Genomic DNA, 15,636 nt, shown 5'->3' with positions numbered 1-15,636 from the left:
ATGCTACAAAACATATTAAATTTTATACCCTAGTAAAGATAACTATTCGTGTCCGATTTCGGAATTCATTCATGATACTGAAATAGAACATATAGATCGAATTTACGTTAGAAATGTTACTTTTGACCTAATATTTTAATTTATGCGCGAAAATAACGTCTATCTCGTTTATTATTATAGCTATTAAATTTTGCAGATGTTTTTCTAAGGTGCTCGATTTTTTTAGTTTATTTTAGATTTATGGTTTAGCGTTGAAGTTTTTAATGTCAATTGGTGTACTCTTAGCTTATATATACAGAGATAATAAAAGGGGTGATGGACGTATAGATCATTTGTTGTCAGTTAAAATATGCCACATCTAAAAATTAATATTTTCAGAAATAGAAACTTTGACGATGATAACATAGTAGGAAAAAGCGTTTTCAAAATTCCGATTACTACTTATTAAAATTATTTATTGTTTACTATCTGTCACTGTAGACTGAACTACTGGAAGTTACTGGTCTGTCGTATAAGAATAGAAAAAGTAAAATATTATAACACAGTAATCACTTTATACTCAGTGACTGGAAATAGGTGTTAAAACTTCAAGGCTTTTTGCTCTTATATATATATTAAGAACAGAGAGTAATTTATAAGAAAGTATTATAAACTAGGCTATTAGACTGCATCGTGTAACACAGGCGATTAATGAATTAAAACAATGTCGTTGTCGTGTCCTTGGTTTCCTTACATAGTTTGTGACTATATCCTATTGAGTACATTATGCCGGTCAATAAGATGTGTAGGTAAAGCTCGGATTACATTTGTAATCTGTTAACGAAATAACAAGATTTATTTTTTTTAGGTTTTCGCCAAATCAGTTTATTTTACTTTTGAAATGACAGCACTTACGATATGATGTTATATTGAAAATATGATGATGACCGTCCGTAGCATAACTAAAAATTAAATTGCTTTTGTGATAAAGGATGCATTTTAGATGAAGAAAACTCTCTCCCTTTAACAGGAGATAGACTACCTATTTGTTTACAGAAATTAATTCTGAATATACGTTCGGCGCATGCCCATCTAAATAAAATTAATTAGTATTTATTCAGGCAGTGTTTACACTGTACTCACCGGATTGAATTAATAGCAAAAAATACGCAACTACCCATAGGCTAATAGCGTGGCAAAGATGCATGTACATCTGTTATCATATCATCTGTTATTTATATTACTTTTTTACTAGTTATAATTTGTATCGCAAGTGTTTTGTTTACAATATATTATTTTTCGCTTTTACTAAGCGCCGATAGTTGAGAGTGGGTTCCCGTTATTTGATACGGATTTTTCTTCACCCAGCTGCAAGTCACGACAGCGTTTTATTATTATTTACAATTTTTCACATGGGTAAATACAGTTAAAATTTATACATATAAACAATACAATTAAGTTTTAATCAATTATAAATTAATTGGTACATTACTTTATTTCAAGTCGCTGCCCAAGCGCTACAGACCGTTAACAGCCTCAAGGTTTAATGTGCCGGGCCAACTCATCAAAAGATTCTGCCGTAGATTTTCTCTTGAGGAGGTCCGGTATATTGAGGTTTTCACGTCACGTGGTTACGTCTTTTGGATTCGAATCGGAATGAAAAGTCTGTACTGAGAAGCCATCACATGGGCAAGTATTTAACGGCTTGTACACTTTTTTTATTATTATTCCCATTTATTCTTCCACTCGCAGTGAATTTGGATTTAATTTTATTTAATCATTTGCAGACGTTTGCATTTTTTTGCATTGATTCCTGTTTAATCTGTGACGACGTGAATTTCGCGAAGATTGATGGCAGGTACATCAGAAAATCCGCGATTTGGAAGCAATCAAGAAATGTTGATCGCTTCCTCAAATTCTGAAAAGAGTATTCCGAAGCTGTAATTCTTCCAAAGTTATTGATATTTCTCAGTTGACATCACTTTATGTAAAAAAAACAGGACTTTTCAACTGGGTTCGGTAAGACTTAAAGTCCTGAAAATATTTAATATTTTAATTATTCGAAATTTGAATCTAGTGTTAAAAAATAATTATTCAAATAATAAAATCCTTAGCAGTAACGTGGCTTAATTATTTTGTTTACGTTCTTCTGCTTCTTCTCCACTTCTGTAACACCTTGCGAAGCAGAGCAGAGTAAAAAGAAGTTAAATATAAGAGTTTTGATAATATTTTTATTTAATAAATTATTTTTTGTTTAATGTTTAAAGTGATATTATTATAAAATATTTATTTACTTACCGCCCGTGTAAACTATTTAACGGCAAAAGGAAAATTTATTTAGAGAGTTTTTCGAGTAAATTATTAACTGACAAATTTAAGGACATGAGATAAAAACTGTGACAAAGATTATTAGGCATAGTTGTGATTTTTAATTTGATGTGTTCCTACACAGTTGATCATGATTATTCATATTCACACCTGTTTTATCATTATAAATAAGTAGAAGTATTACCACAAAGTATAAAATAAACATTTTATTCAACATTTACCTCATAAGTTTTTAAGTAAGCCTTGGAGGCAAGCTTTGGAGGTTGCATATATAACGTTGTGACTCATGGCACTAAAACTCTGTCTCTTTATCTGGATCTCATTGACAAGCTCACAGCCTCTTAACGGGCGATGAAGAGGCGTAGGGAGCTCGGGATTTCTTTACAAGATTGGGTCAGAAATGAGAAATCCGTAGACAACCAAAAGTAAAAGACAAAGACCGGCGGACTGACAAATTGCAGTGGACAGGCCACATAGTCACATAGTAGTTTGGGTTTCGGAGTGGAAACCACGGAGTAACAAGCTTTTTTTTATGGCCCCCGCTATTGGGAACCTCTCGTACCCCTATTTTGTTTGGCACAGGGACTTTATTTACGAATAATTTTTTTCGGGGTTTTATCTTTATTCTACACTCACTTTCATTCTTTTCAATTTCTTCTATTCTTTCCTTTTATCCTTCACAATATCTTGCAATTTTTTTGTTCTTTCATTCTTTCTTGCTTTCATCGCATTCCCTTCCTCATCTTTTTTACTCTTAGGTGGCTAGGTACAATTTTAATTCTAACCTTTATTTTATTCTTACATTTTCTATCCTTTTTTTTAATATCACAGGTTTGTTTAGATTAGACTTTATAATACATTAGAGTCTTGTCTTACATTCTTTTATTATTTAATAAGTTCTTTTACATGTGCATATTATTCATTTTGGTTCAAGTTTTCCTATTTGGTTTTGTTATTTTTTATTGCATTGCTTACCACTCTGCGAGCAAACGATAGAAACGATGGGCGAAGGTTGTCGTCGCTCATCATTAAGGCGATGCTTTCCGTATCTATTTTCATTTTAGTCAACGTTTCCAGGGCACTAGAGTAACAAGCGTAGGGCAGGACGTCTGCAAGTCTGTGTCACAAAGATCAGTGGTAATAAAATAATTATTCTATTTTTATCTACATTATGTATGTAAAAAAACAATTATCATTTGCCTGGTTGCCTGCGACGTGTTCACGTGTGTATCTTGTGTGTTCGTGTGGCCGGAAAGAGGAGGGGAGGTAAATAACAGTAATGTATGCTTTATTTATTAAGTAGTCGATTTATATTTCGCAAAAAACCGGCGTTCGATTATCAATTTTCCGAATTTATCCTCGTACCGCCCACACCGGAGCTCTGGGACTTTTGTCCATTAGAGATAATTGGATTGGCGACCACTTACGTCCTCGCTATAAAGTGATCGAGTGCCTACTTATTTTTATTTTGAACAATCAATCATGCTTCCATAGCTGCTCTAAGCACACAGTTTATAGACGTGTAGTGAGGATACTATTATGAAATTAATATCAGTACGATAGTAAAACAAAATAAGTAAAAAATAACAATTTAATCCTTTTACATCAATTCCCAGTAACATTCAATATAGTCCTTAATGTATACAATCCATTATAGTTTACTCTTCCGTTTTTCATAAAGTCTTTGCTTCAGGACGCGACGTAATATCTTACCTGAAGGATTCTTAGGTATCTCGTTTACAAATATCACACCTCCATGGAGGCGATTTACGGGCGACAACTGAAAATTTAAATAATATAACTGTTTTGTTTTGCGAAACCAAGGTATCGTTTACAGCTCAGTGGATTAGCTAGTTGAAGTAGCAGTCGCAGAGATCCACCTACCCACAATGTTTGTTAAAGTCGACCAAACACTCTGGATACAGATCGCTTCCAACCGGTCCATTCAGAGGTCAACGGGTGACGTCTGAATGGACTATGTCCAGCAGTGGACATCTTAGAGCTGAAATGATGATGATGAACTGTTGCTATATATATAATATAGCCGGCTATATTTACTCACTCTCCGTTGTAAGTTAATAATTACAGATTTTTTTGATTAAAGGTTCTTTAACTATCACTTCATGTGTACACATGATTTTACATAGTATAACAGTTACCTGCTTGGCAGTAAATTCAAGAAGTTCTTTTTCTGTGAGTTGGTGCCCGGGCTTCACGACAACGAAGGCGGTTGGAAGCTCCCCCGCCAACTCGTCCGGAGCCCCGACCACGCCACACTCGGCTACACTGTTGTGTTGTAAAACTACATTTTCCACTGCCGCTGGCGGTACCTGAAATTAATATCTACGTTTTAATTACATTTGGGTCGATGGCCGTTGGTTCCGAAAGAAAGAAGAAACGTGGCGACCACGAGCCGGTAGACGCGGCGTAGCTAGACGCCGCTAGGAGGATAATCTACTTCTGGTAAACTTGTCGGAAGTCGCGGATGCAGGCAGCTTTTATTATAAATGTCTTATTGTAAATTAATAGGAGAGGCTTATATCCACCAGTGGACGCCGTGCGGCTGAAATTATGTCTTTCGTCACCGAAATAAATAAATAGATCAGCGGTTATAGTAATCGAATTATTTAATGGTATATATCTGATTAAATAAAATTCTATTATAAAAAAAAAACATTATTTTTAAAATTATATTCCAATTTAATGAGTTTAAGTACATTATCATACAGGATAATTGGTTATAGATGTAAAAGACAAATGTGTTTATTTGCTATGAATTAATGTATGGTACACCCTATAGTAAGAAAAAGAGTTTTCAAAATTCTGATTATAACGTATTAAAAATAATTATTGTTTACTATCTGTTCCTGCAGATTTTGTACTGCCGGAAGTTACTAGTCTGACGCAATTTTAAAAAAAATTAATAGTATAAATATTTTAGAGTGACTACTTTGTACACGGTTATCGGATGTAGGTGTAAAAGTTTTAAAACTTTCTTATGATAAATGGACTATGCATTCACCCCTTTAAAACTTTTATTAAATATATAATTCCTTCAACACATAATTCCCTATTACTATTAAAGAAATTTTACTCACTTGGTATCCTTTATACTTTATCAATTCTTTTATTCGGTCCACGACAAAGAAAAAACCGTCATTGTCATAATAGCCAACATCACCGGTCATCAGAAACCCTTCTTCATCCATAATTTCACGATTTGCAGCTTCATCACCAGAATAGCCCTTCATCACTACAGGTCCTTTGATACAGATTTCACCTTTTTGATATTGACCTAATCTTTTTCGCGTTTCTAAATCCACCACCTGATTATAACACACGTATATTATATTAATTAATCTGAAAGAATTTATTTTATTGATTGAATGTTTTGTGTCAAAATAATCATCACGGCAACAGATAGACGCCCACGCACAAAATTCACCACATGATTTATTTGTTCTATTTATATAAATAAATTGTTTTAGCAACCCCTATAAAACTTAAGGCGGAAATTGTTTGTATCTGCGTGAACACGCCTTTCACAAATTCAAATTATTAATAAGTCAGCATGTCGCCTGATTGTTTTAAATAATAAATGGGTCCAGAGCGCAATTTAATATAATTCTAGCGAGATATACTTAAAAGGAGTTATATGTATACTACACCAATGATTAAAGTATTTTAATTTTTTGATGGTCTCCATGTAACCAAACTACTAAATAAAAGACGCATCGTTTAAAATTTTTTCGTCTGTGACGATAACGATTGCCATATCTCTTTGATACATTTATACAAGATTGGGAAAAGCGTTAAACCATTACCAAGAACATATAAGGCAATTGGCTATAGATGTAAAAGCTTAAAAGGGACGAATGACAGCTCTTTTACTGTCAATTAACAAATGATACATACACCCTATCTAAAAATCAATGGTTTCCATAATAATGTAATATAATGTAATGATAATATTGTAAGGAAAAGCGAAAAATTAAAATTAACTATTGTTTACTATCTTTCCCTGTAGACTTTGAATAAAAATGTTTAGTTATTCCTTTATACAGTTTGTTTGGAAATAGGTTTTTAGGTGTGAAATTATGCTATATATTCACACCTTATAAAGATTTTACACCTATAACCAATAACTCTGTATAAACGTTGGTCACGTGTTCGATTAATCGACGACAAACCGCAAACAGGTGATTAGTAGTGGCTAATTACAGTAAAGTACTTATTGCTAACAAATGAGCTATACATTCACCTCTTTAAAGCTTTTACTACATATTTCCAATCACCCTGTACGTGGTCGATTCAACGCGTTTGATATTTGCTGACTTCATTGCTGACACTTCACCATTCATTTATTATTAGATTATATATATAAATACATACACCCAAACGCGCGCGCACACACTACACACACAGAGATATATATACATATATATGTGTATGTGTATATGTATATATGATACACATAAATAGCCAATGTAATACCTTCACATAAACGCCAGGTAAAGGACGTCCACCACTTCCTGGCTTGTGAACAATTGGATCGTCTTCAAAATCTTTAGTAGCAGCTGTTGATGTCTCAGTCATTCCGTAAGCTTGCAAAACTCCTTTACAATTAGGTAAACTAATAATTTAAACAAAAAATGTAATAAACTTGTTAAAATTTATCATAATCAAAAAAAAAAACCGACACAGATTTTTGTCCTGTTTTATTAAGTACACTCAAAAATGTTTTTGTACGATATTTTTCCACTAATTTCAATTGAATCTAACCACAATGGACAAAGTTATCAATAAAAAAGTAAGTTTGATCGGCCATTCAAAGGCGTCTAATGCAACAACAGTCGTCGCAAGAACTGTTCACTGACTACATGGTAACTGAAGAAATGTCAATTACAAACGAGTGCGATTGGTATCCCAGCAGTAAAAGAGTGAAACTTGCGCACTTTGCGCATTAATTATATAGGATTGTCACTGCCCACAAATAATATTCCAAAGGATAGGCAGCAGCGTCCCCTGCGTACCACAATACCGCATTGCGATAGCCATCACGCTTGACAAGAGTGACGATTATGGTATATCCCCTCATAGATATATATGTTGCGGGGCGCACTATGCCTTGCAGTGGACGTCTATGGACTGGAACGATCACAAAACGAGTGTGACATAATATGTTTGATGAAAGCGATTTTGAACAATTTTACCACAAGAAAGTTCGCGTATTGTTACAGTACCAAGGATAGTGGCCATAAGCTTAAAAAATATTTGTATATGTAAAAAAAGTATCTTATACAAATAAAATGTTAAAAAATGTTCGTAAATATTTTTTTTAATCAAATTTCGAATGCCAAGCCTTTTTTTGAAACTGCAATTCCTAGTTATTTCGTAAGGCTTTGAGTGATTTTATACATGAGACTTTTTATGCGATCCGCATAAAAATAGCCCTAAACTGTGTTGTGAAATATTCTACTTTTTTTTTTTTATGCGGTCCATTTGCACCGTACAAAAATAAGTTTGAAGAAAAATTGAGTTGGCTGATCTAATAAAGGGCTTATATTTACCGTTTCATCACTTGTTTAATAGTGTCAGCAGAAAGCGGTGCCGCCGCACACCACACCACACTCACTGAAGACACGTCATACTTCTCCATTAACGGAGATTTGATGAAATATACAATCATAGGGGGCACCGTGAACAGTACATCCACCTGAGCATAAAAAACATTAATTCAATTCACCATCACCAACATTAACACGCTAATCCATAGTTCAACTGATTGACTCCCAGATTTACGCAACTTAAGTGAAAATATCTAAATCTATCAACAACATAGTGACTTGCGTAAATTTCCCAAAAATATTACTAGACATACCCTTTTTTTTTAATCGGACGAAGACGAGGACGAGAGGTGCGGATGCCTAGCCTTAAGATCTTTTTTAAAGTAGCGAAACTCGATAGCTTACGGAGGAGCCTCTGCTCAGGTCGCGACTTATTAAAATTTCACTGGATTGAGAGGACACCGGGCTTTTAGATCGCTTCTGCAGACGGTCCATAGTGTGACTAGGCTCAAGGCCCCCCACGAGGGGTACCTTATCTTGGGCTGTCACTTGTCGATTCAAAGGCGTTCAAGTATACCGAACCTCGACTTAGTCTTTTTCTTAATAGAAGGTAATCCTGGCTAATGTTACTACCACTTAGGAAAGCGTGAGCGCTGGGAGAAGTGGCAGTAGAAATTCCAGCATCTCTTCGGTTTAATATGATCGGGGGTAAGCGAAGCCGGTTGATTTGCAAACGGCTGCTTGTGTGAGATAATGCTGTTGATATCGATGCAATTTTTGTTTTACAAAAGTGAGTTCTTCAGGCAATCTATAATGTGACTGCTAGAAAATATCTTTCGTATATATACGTATATATGATTATCTTGTTTATTCGCCTAAGCATATAATTATAATTTAAGAAAAATAGATGTACAAAAGGTTAGCACTAAAAATAATGATAAGCTTGTAGTTAATCCTTCTCCAGGCTGGATAAAATTAGTATAATAATTCTTTGGTGAGCACCTGTTGTACAATCCCCCATGTAATGTCTCTTAACTATCATTTAATTAATTTTAAAGTTTTAAATTTTAAGTTTATTAAACAAATATATGTGAAAAATCTCATCACATTGTAAAAGCTTTATATATACATATATAACCCAAAATATTTAGTGCTATGAGATATTATTTTAATTTACGATACATATATATATATATATATATAACTTATGTATTTATGAGTATATATAAGTTATCCTGGTTCACAGATAAATATTTTTAAAAGAAGAGAAAGACATTACAAATTATGATGAAAACGCTACTGTCGTCACCAATTTGTTTAAGTAGCAAAGGTGGGTAGTAGAGAAAGTTGTGTATGGAATGGGCAAGCACCCATAAACAGAATCAAATTCAATATCAGACAGTTGACTGCATTAGGTGTATACAACCTTTCAGCCCGAGTTCATAAGGATAGGGCTGAAAGGTATCTTTTACCAAACCTAAGAGGCATTAAAACGGCTTCGGGTTCACGGGCGTTGAGGGTGGAGGCCTTCATCATCCAGTCAATGCGAACTCGAGAAGGGCAGCAGCGTAAAGTGGTACATTGTTGCTGCAGTACAATGAGGATGAAGGCGGAGGCTCAGCTTGCCCCGGGATGTGTTCTGACACAGTGTTGAGGGGCAGCTGTGAGTTTTGTAAGAGATCCGGTGGCCCCTCCAAAGATACCGCCAACGACCACCAAGGGGGGATTTGGTTAGGTAGTAGATAAGTTAGATATCCCACATAACCCTGTCCCGGTGGGTAGGGGTATCTTTTGTCCATCAAGAGAATTTCCTCCCCGATATCAAAAAAAGGTGCAAACTATAGAAGTATTTGTTGTGAGTGTAACTTGGCAAGTGTTGTTTATTGATGGATCTGCCAACTTTCCGTAAATAAGAAATAAAACACATACAAACACAAATATAAACAATTTGAATATAAGTTTACTTTATACTTCTCTATGGCATGCAAGTATTTTTCTGGAAAAAAACCCGGAAAATACACAATCATCTTGCCGTTGGTCATATTGTTTATTGTAGTCATCAAACCGTAAGCGTGATACCACGGCACCACTGTTAACAAACGCGACCGACTTTGACTCGCCGGGGACACGTTTCTAAAAACCAAACAAAAAACATATATCTTATCTGGATTACATCACTTTCAATTGTATATTTAAATATATACACGCAATGTATAACGACGAACTTAATGGTATTTTGTACCAGTTAACCTATTTTTTTTTACTTCTTTCCCTGATGTGGGTAGTCGGGAACATTTCTGAATACACAAACTATTATTAAATTAAATTTGAGTGCAGTAAAAACCATATTAATAATCATAAAAATGTAGCAAATATATTTCCGGGTATCCGTTTAAGCAGTGGAGAGATAGATTAACGACGGTAGGTGAAATGAGTAAATATCATTATAGAGAAAAAAACATTAAATGAAAGGGAAAAATACGAAAGATCTAAAACACCTAATATAAATATACTACTGACTATTATTGACTGTAATAGTTTTATTTACTCTCTAAAAAATGAACAACTATTAAGTATAATATTTTATATCATAACTCGTTATTATCAAGCTCACAGACTCAATGACAGGGAGTCCTATGCTCTGGATTTCTCTACGAGATCAAACCAGGAATGAGTAGGTCCGTAGATAAACAAAGGCTATCAGCGTATTGACAGGCCATCTAATGCGCAGAATATATGGCCACTGAGGCCTTTAGGTTCTGGAGTGGAGATCTCAGACTGGCAAACGCAGCGTATGACGTACACTTACAAGGTCAACGACTCTATTAAGATCATTGTAAGACGCTGGATATAGGCTGCTCTCAAACGGTGCTGATGGAAATCTAAGGGGGGAGTTCTATGTCCAGCAGCTGATGTCCTGTGTCTTGGAAAGCCACTGATTACAATTTTTTTCTACATGTATATTTTTTGATCTTTGATCAATAAAATTCGTAAGGCACCCAGCCTATGCAGACTGAAAATTAAGCCGCAAAGGTTATACATAATTTTTAAACAATAATCAAATAAAGAATAAAAATAAAATAAATCAGGATAAAAGGATAAAAAAAGTCTTTTAAAAGGAAGAAAGGAATACGCGTCCCAAAAAAAAAAAACAAATAAAACATTTTTTACAACAAACATTATTTAAACATGAAAGATTGGAAAGTAGCCGGGATTTTTCACATTGTATTATGCAAAATCCCGGACAGTTCATGTCTGCACTGGAGAGAAATAAAATGCGCTATTTTAACAACACTTTCATAAATTGATGAAAGGGTTGGATGATTACAATGGGTGTCAACAGCTATAAAGAAATATAAAGATGCTTTTAAAGATACCTTCGTTTTTAACCGTAACGGTCATTTTTTTTAATGTTATTCAACAATACGTCATTGTATAATTCACTGCTAGTTTCTGGGTTTGATTGATATAAAATTTTACGTGTGGTATTTTTTGGCTGATATTTTTCCATCAATGTATACGCATCCTTACATCGTTTTAGTTAACCAGTTATATTGTTATATTAATACTGTTCAGCGAATACAGTGTAACACTAAAAATATCACAAGTTATCAACTTACAAAAGGGCAGCAGCATATAAAGCGTTAAGATGTGTCAGCATAACACCCTTGGGAAGCCCGGTAGTTCCAGATGAGTATAGTAAAAATACAGTATCAATGGCGCCTTGTACCTCCCCCACTTCAAAATCAAAAGGATCTACGTGGACGTAGACACTTTCAAATGGAACAATTCCATTGTCGATCGGTCGTCCATTCATTTGGATAAATAATTTTATAGAAGGCATTTCTTTATATGTAGCTAAGCTTTGTTTTAGCACTGCTTCCGATGCTATTAGGACAGTGGGCTTTGAAATACTTAACACGTGTTTAGCTTCACCTAAAAATGTCCAAACAATAATTGTTGTTTGCTGTAGTGCTACTGAAACCGCTGTACCGCGCCTTAGGAAAGCGCGGCGAGGTGTGGGAGAGGGGCAGGAAAAGAAAAGTATAAGCGCCGCCGTTGATAGTCGACTAAGGGTACGGAGGGGCCGATACCCTATTCCCTCTCACTGCGCGTATACGGCGCGGTTTAACGAGTTCGGTAGCACTACAACGAGCTTAGCAATGAAGCAAATTATTATATCCTCAAAAAAATCTCAATTACAGAATAACCAGTTATTTTTTATAGTAATAGCATAGGTCGCGTTAAAACCGGCAATCTGATTACATAAGTTTGTCGAACATGCATTTACATTCGTATATTATTAAATAAATCTTTTAAGAGCATTGAAAGGTTTTTATTTGCTCGAAATGTGTGGGAATTGGTTTGTTGATTTATTTACATAGATGATAATATAACGTATACATGAAATATTGTTGAGTTTCTGGCAGGCTTTTCTCTCCAGACCAGCATTACGGTAGCTTACTACTTGTAATGATAATATAATTGACAATTCAATATAAATTTCAATTTGAACAATAATTCAAAATTTAGTTTCCAAAGATATGATAAAGACTAGGGGAAAAAAATAAAAGAATAAAATATTACTCGCCTTGACTATACTGTGGGTTTAAAGTGGTAACAGTAGCTCCGCAACATATAGTCGCCATCGCAGCCACCGCAAATTCTAATCTGTTCTCACTACTGATTGCTACAATAGCCCCTCGCTTTATGCCATGACTTTTTAAACCTTCCGCAAAATTTACCACGTGTTGCAGAATTTGTTTATATGTTGTAGTTTGTCCATCGCCGCCATGAACCTTTAACAAATTTCATCGTTAATATTACATCAGAGGTTACTAAATTTTTTTATCTATTAGCACATTCACAATTTAGCGGGTTCCGGTGGATGGCTTACAGCTATGTTGCGGAAGAGAATCCATCGGAAGAAATATTTCCACCATATTCCTAAAACATGCAAAAAAACTTACGCTTTGTAAGTCTTGACACGTTATATTGAATATGGAACACGCTAGCTTTTACAAGCAACAGTGACTGCGCTTCTTAAAATATTGTTTGCCTACTTTGATAGCTCAAGTCAAGCCAATATTTTAGTAATCGATAGTGAAAACTATCGAAAACAGAAACCTCATTTTTAGTTACGTCAACGCTGCGTCAAGTTTCTCATGTTCACCCTGGGGGATTAGGTTCCCAAACTATGAGCTACGACAAGAAAATAGCGTTGGGTGCTTTTGGTCACACCGGCCGATAAAGGACAAAGGAGAAGCGGATATTCCAAATCCGCAACTCTCTAAGCAATCATCACAGATGGAAAGCGGCCTGCATTGTGCGTGTTCAGAGAAACTTATCAAGGACGTCCATCCACTTTGGAAATCTTACGAGGTCCTAAGACGTGCTACGCTGCGCTTTCCAATTTGTGATCAGCGCTCTAAAAATTTGAGGCCCCAGCGGGCATCTGTTCTGCGCTCTGTGGCCTGCCCGCTGCCACTTCAACTTGCTAATCCGCCGGGCTATGTTGGTTGCTTTTGTTTGTCTACGAATCTCATCAATTCAATTCGATCTTCAAGCGACTGTGGGCTTGTTAAGATTTTCAGCTGCATCTATGATTCCATGTATAAAAAATCGCAACGAATAACGCAATGTAAAAAAAATGTATTCAGTGAACAGAATCACGATATTTCTCACAGAAGATGATCGTTCGCTGCCGAAACGCAGTTAAATTCTTGTAACCATGTCTTTACTTTGAATACATTTCCTTATGACGTTATAATAATTATCAATAGCTAAAACTTTTCATTGCTTACACACGAAGTTCCCACTGTGAAATAAATTTATTATTATCATGTCAGTCGATACACTCGCTGCAACCAAAGATAGTCACGATGACCGGTCTTCCTCTGCCCGCATACAGCGACTTCCCGCGGTCTTGATTGTCGCCGGTCTACGGACCTAGTGGGGGACGACCACGTCTCTTGGTTGTCGATCGAGAACTTTTCAGCCCTAACGGTCGTTGCAAGAGCGGTGTGCCCACTACTATTTCAGGCGAGCAATTCCTGTATTTACGTCGGTGTCCTTGGTTTTCCTACTCATTTCTAATTCAATCTCGCAACGCAGCTTCGAAAAAAATATCAACAGACATATTTACGAACTTACCAGAGCAACTTTACTTTCTTTAACGCTATATTCTTTAAGGTTTTCAATAATATACTGTCCAAATGATAGATGTGCGGGAATCTTTAATGCTGGACCACCATACACAACATTACCACTTATTAACATTTTTGTTCAATTAACTCGGAAATGACCGGCCTCAAATGAAAATTGTCAAGAAACTGCAACAAAGAGATACTCGTTTTATAACACCGCTCTTATATTATATTTTTCTATCTGAGATAATTGTAGATACGTTTACGTAAAAAGAAAACAAGACAATCATGATAACATATAGTTAGGTATTCATATAATCAACCGATTTATGAAATGAAGCATTAGGTTTTATTTAAAAATAGATTTCCAAGTATATTGTAACAGTTAGAGATCATCTTAAATAGATTTAAATCCGTATTTCGATGGTTTTAGACATCATCATCATTTCGTCCTGTGATATTCTTTATTGGAGGGAAGTGTCTTTATATCTCGTCGAAGAGTACAGTAAATAGGACTAGTTAAAAACAGTCTGCATCCGATCTATGCAAAGCCGTCTGTTCATCTTGCAGGTGCGCTCTTTTGCGTTGCGCTGACCGGTCCGTCTACATTGAAGTCCCAACAGCTGTATTTTGGTCGTAATTCAACAGAAATCGATCAGGCTGAAATCTGAGTTTAAATTAGGAATGAATTTAGAAACTTCGAATATATTTATTAAATTTAGGCTTTGCACCACCAGTGCTCTATTGCTGCCTATGGTGATTTATTTTCTTACATATTCAATTTATTATACCATAAGGATATACAGAATTTAAATAGTATCGAAAGACAGTTTTAAAAAAATCAACTCAATTCAAACATATCTCAAAAAGTTCACTTGTTGCTAGTTGTTAAATAAAAGACGTTCGTATAATTAATAACTTTAAAAAATAGTGAAACAATAAATTAAGTAATAACCTTTGTACTAACTTGAAAGATGTGCTAAGATAATTCCACCACTATTGTAGTGTTGCAATAAATGAAGTTAATGGCTATTAAACTGTAATTAAAACCAACAACGTTAAAATTTGATTTATATCATTATTTATTTATATTTCTCCGCACCTAATATAATTAAGAAACTTAAGGATAAAGACATTTATACGTACGTTTAGTTCAGATAATAAAATGGCAGTAAGACAGAAACAATTTCTTATCAAAAATGTATATACTTACAGGATGCTACTACTGATGTAAGTTACTAATTATGTATCCGTGTACACTCAAATATAGTAAACAGTCCCTGTCACGTTGCAAATTAAATTCCATCTAAAACAGTAGATGTCGTTGTTACTGTATATAGTTTTATCTTGTATAAAACAATATAACGGTCTAGGACTCAATTTCAAATATTCCGTTACTTGCATGCTACTAATTTTCTTAATGCTACTAAATTCTTAATATTTTAAACAATTTGTTTCTCAACTTAAAAGACAACACAAAAAGTTATCAAATTCTTGTAAGTGCTTCATATTTTATAAATATTTCTTCAGAAAAAAATGTGCTTTTACTATTTGTATTTTTATTAAGGAAAAATATATAAAATGTTAGTAGTATGAAAATGACATTGAAATAAGGA

The 15,636-nt window shown here is 34.7% G+C and overlaps 1 protein-coding gene across 3 annotated transcripts; it reads right to left on the bottom strand.

The window, feature by feature from the left end:
* Nucleotides 1–3,907: 3,907 nt before the first annotated feature.
* On the bottom strand, nucleotides 3,908–15,300 carry LOC137919726 (luciferin 4-monooxygenase-like). 3 transcript variants are annotated; one of them, XM_068762890.1, is made up of 10 exons: nucleotides 15,234–15,300; nucleotides 14,028–14,206; nucleotides 12,466–12,673; nucleotides 11,495–11,810; nucleotides 9,839–10,007; nucleotides 7,878–8,023; nucleotides 6,802–6,940; nucleotides 5,406–5,633; nucleotides 4,467–4,637; nucleotides 3,908–4,087 (listed from the first exon to the last, which is right to left on the bottom strand). In XM_068762890.1, exons 2-10 carry the CDS (start codon nucleotides 14,151–14,153, stop codon nucleotides 3,959–3,961), a joined length of 1,632 nt encoding a protein of 543 aa, XP_068618991.1. In that variant the 5' UTR covers nucleotides 14,154–14,206; nucleotides 15,234–15,300; the 3' UTR covers nucleotides 3,908–3,958. The 3 variants fall into 3 exon arrangements, with proteins under 3 accessions (XP_068618991.1, XP_068618992.1, XP_068618990.1); XM_068762891.1 differs by having other exon boundaries at nucleotides 15,167–15,243; XM_068762889.1 differs by lacking the exon at nucleotides 15,234–15,300 and adding an exon at nucleotides 14,976–15,057.
* Nucleotides 15,301–15,636: the final 336 nt, after the last annotated feature.

This window comes from Battus philenor, unplaced genomic scaffold, assembly GCF_028537555.1.
Source record: "Battus philenor isolate CCGP_79_NKW_IND1 unplaced genomic scaffold, ilBatPhil1.0.hap1 SCAF_17, whole genome shotgun sequence".
NCBI classification, from domain to species: Eukaryota; Metazoa; Arthropoda; class Insecta; order Lepidoptera; family Papilionidae; genus Battus; species Battus philenor.
Note: the sequence above shows the minus strand (reverse complement) of the source record. Positions and strands in the feature narration are given on the sequence as shown.

Bases quoted from the DNA above. Each gene is read 5' to 3' on its own strand.
- LOC137919726 (XM_068762890.1), bottom strand. From the start codon at position 14,153: ATGTTAATAAGTGGTAATGTTGTGTATGGTGGTCCAGCATTAAAGATT. The intron at 11,811-12,465 runs GCGAGTAATATT...GGACATTTTTAG, and splicing joins AAACCCACAGTATAGTCAAG to GTGAAGCTAAACACGTGTTA. The intron at 10,008-11,494 runs GTAAGTTGATAA...TTTGGTTTTTAG, and splicing joins TTATATGCTGCTGCCCTTTT to AAACGTGTCCCCGGCGAGTC.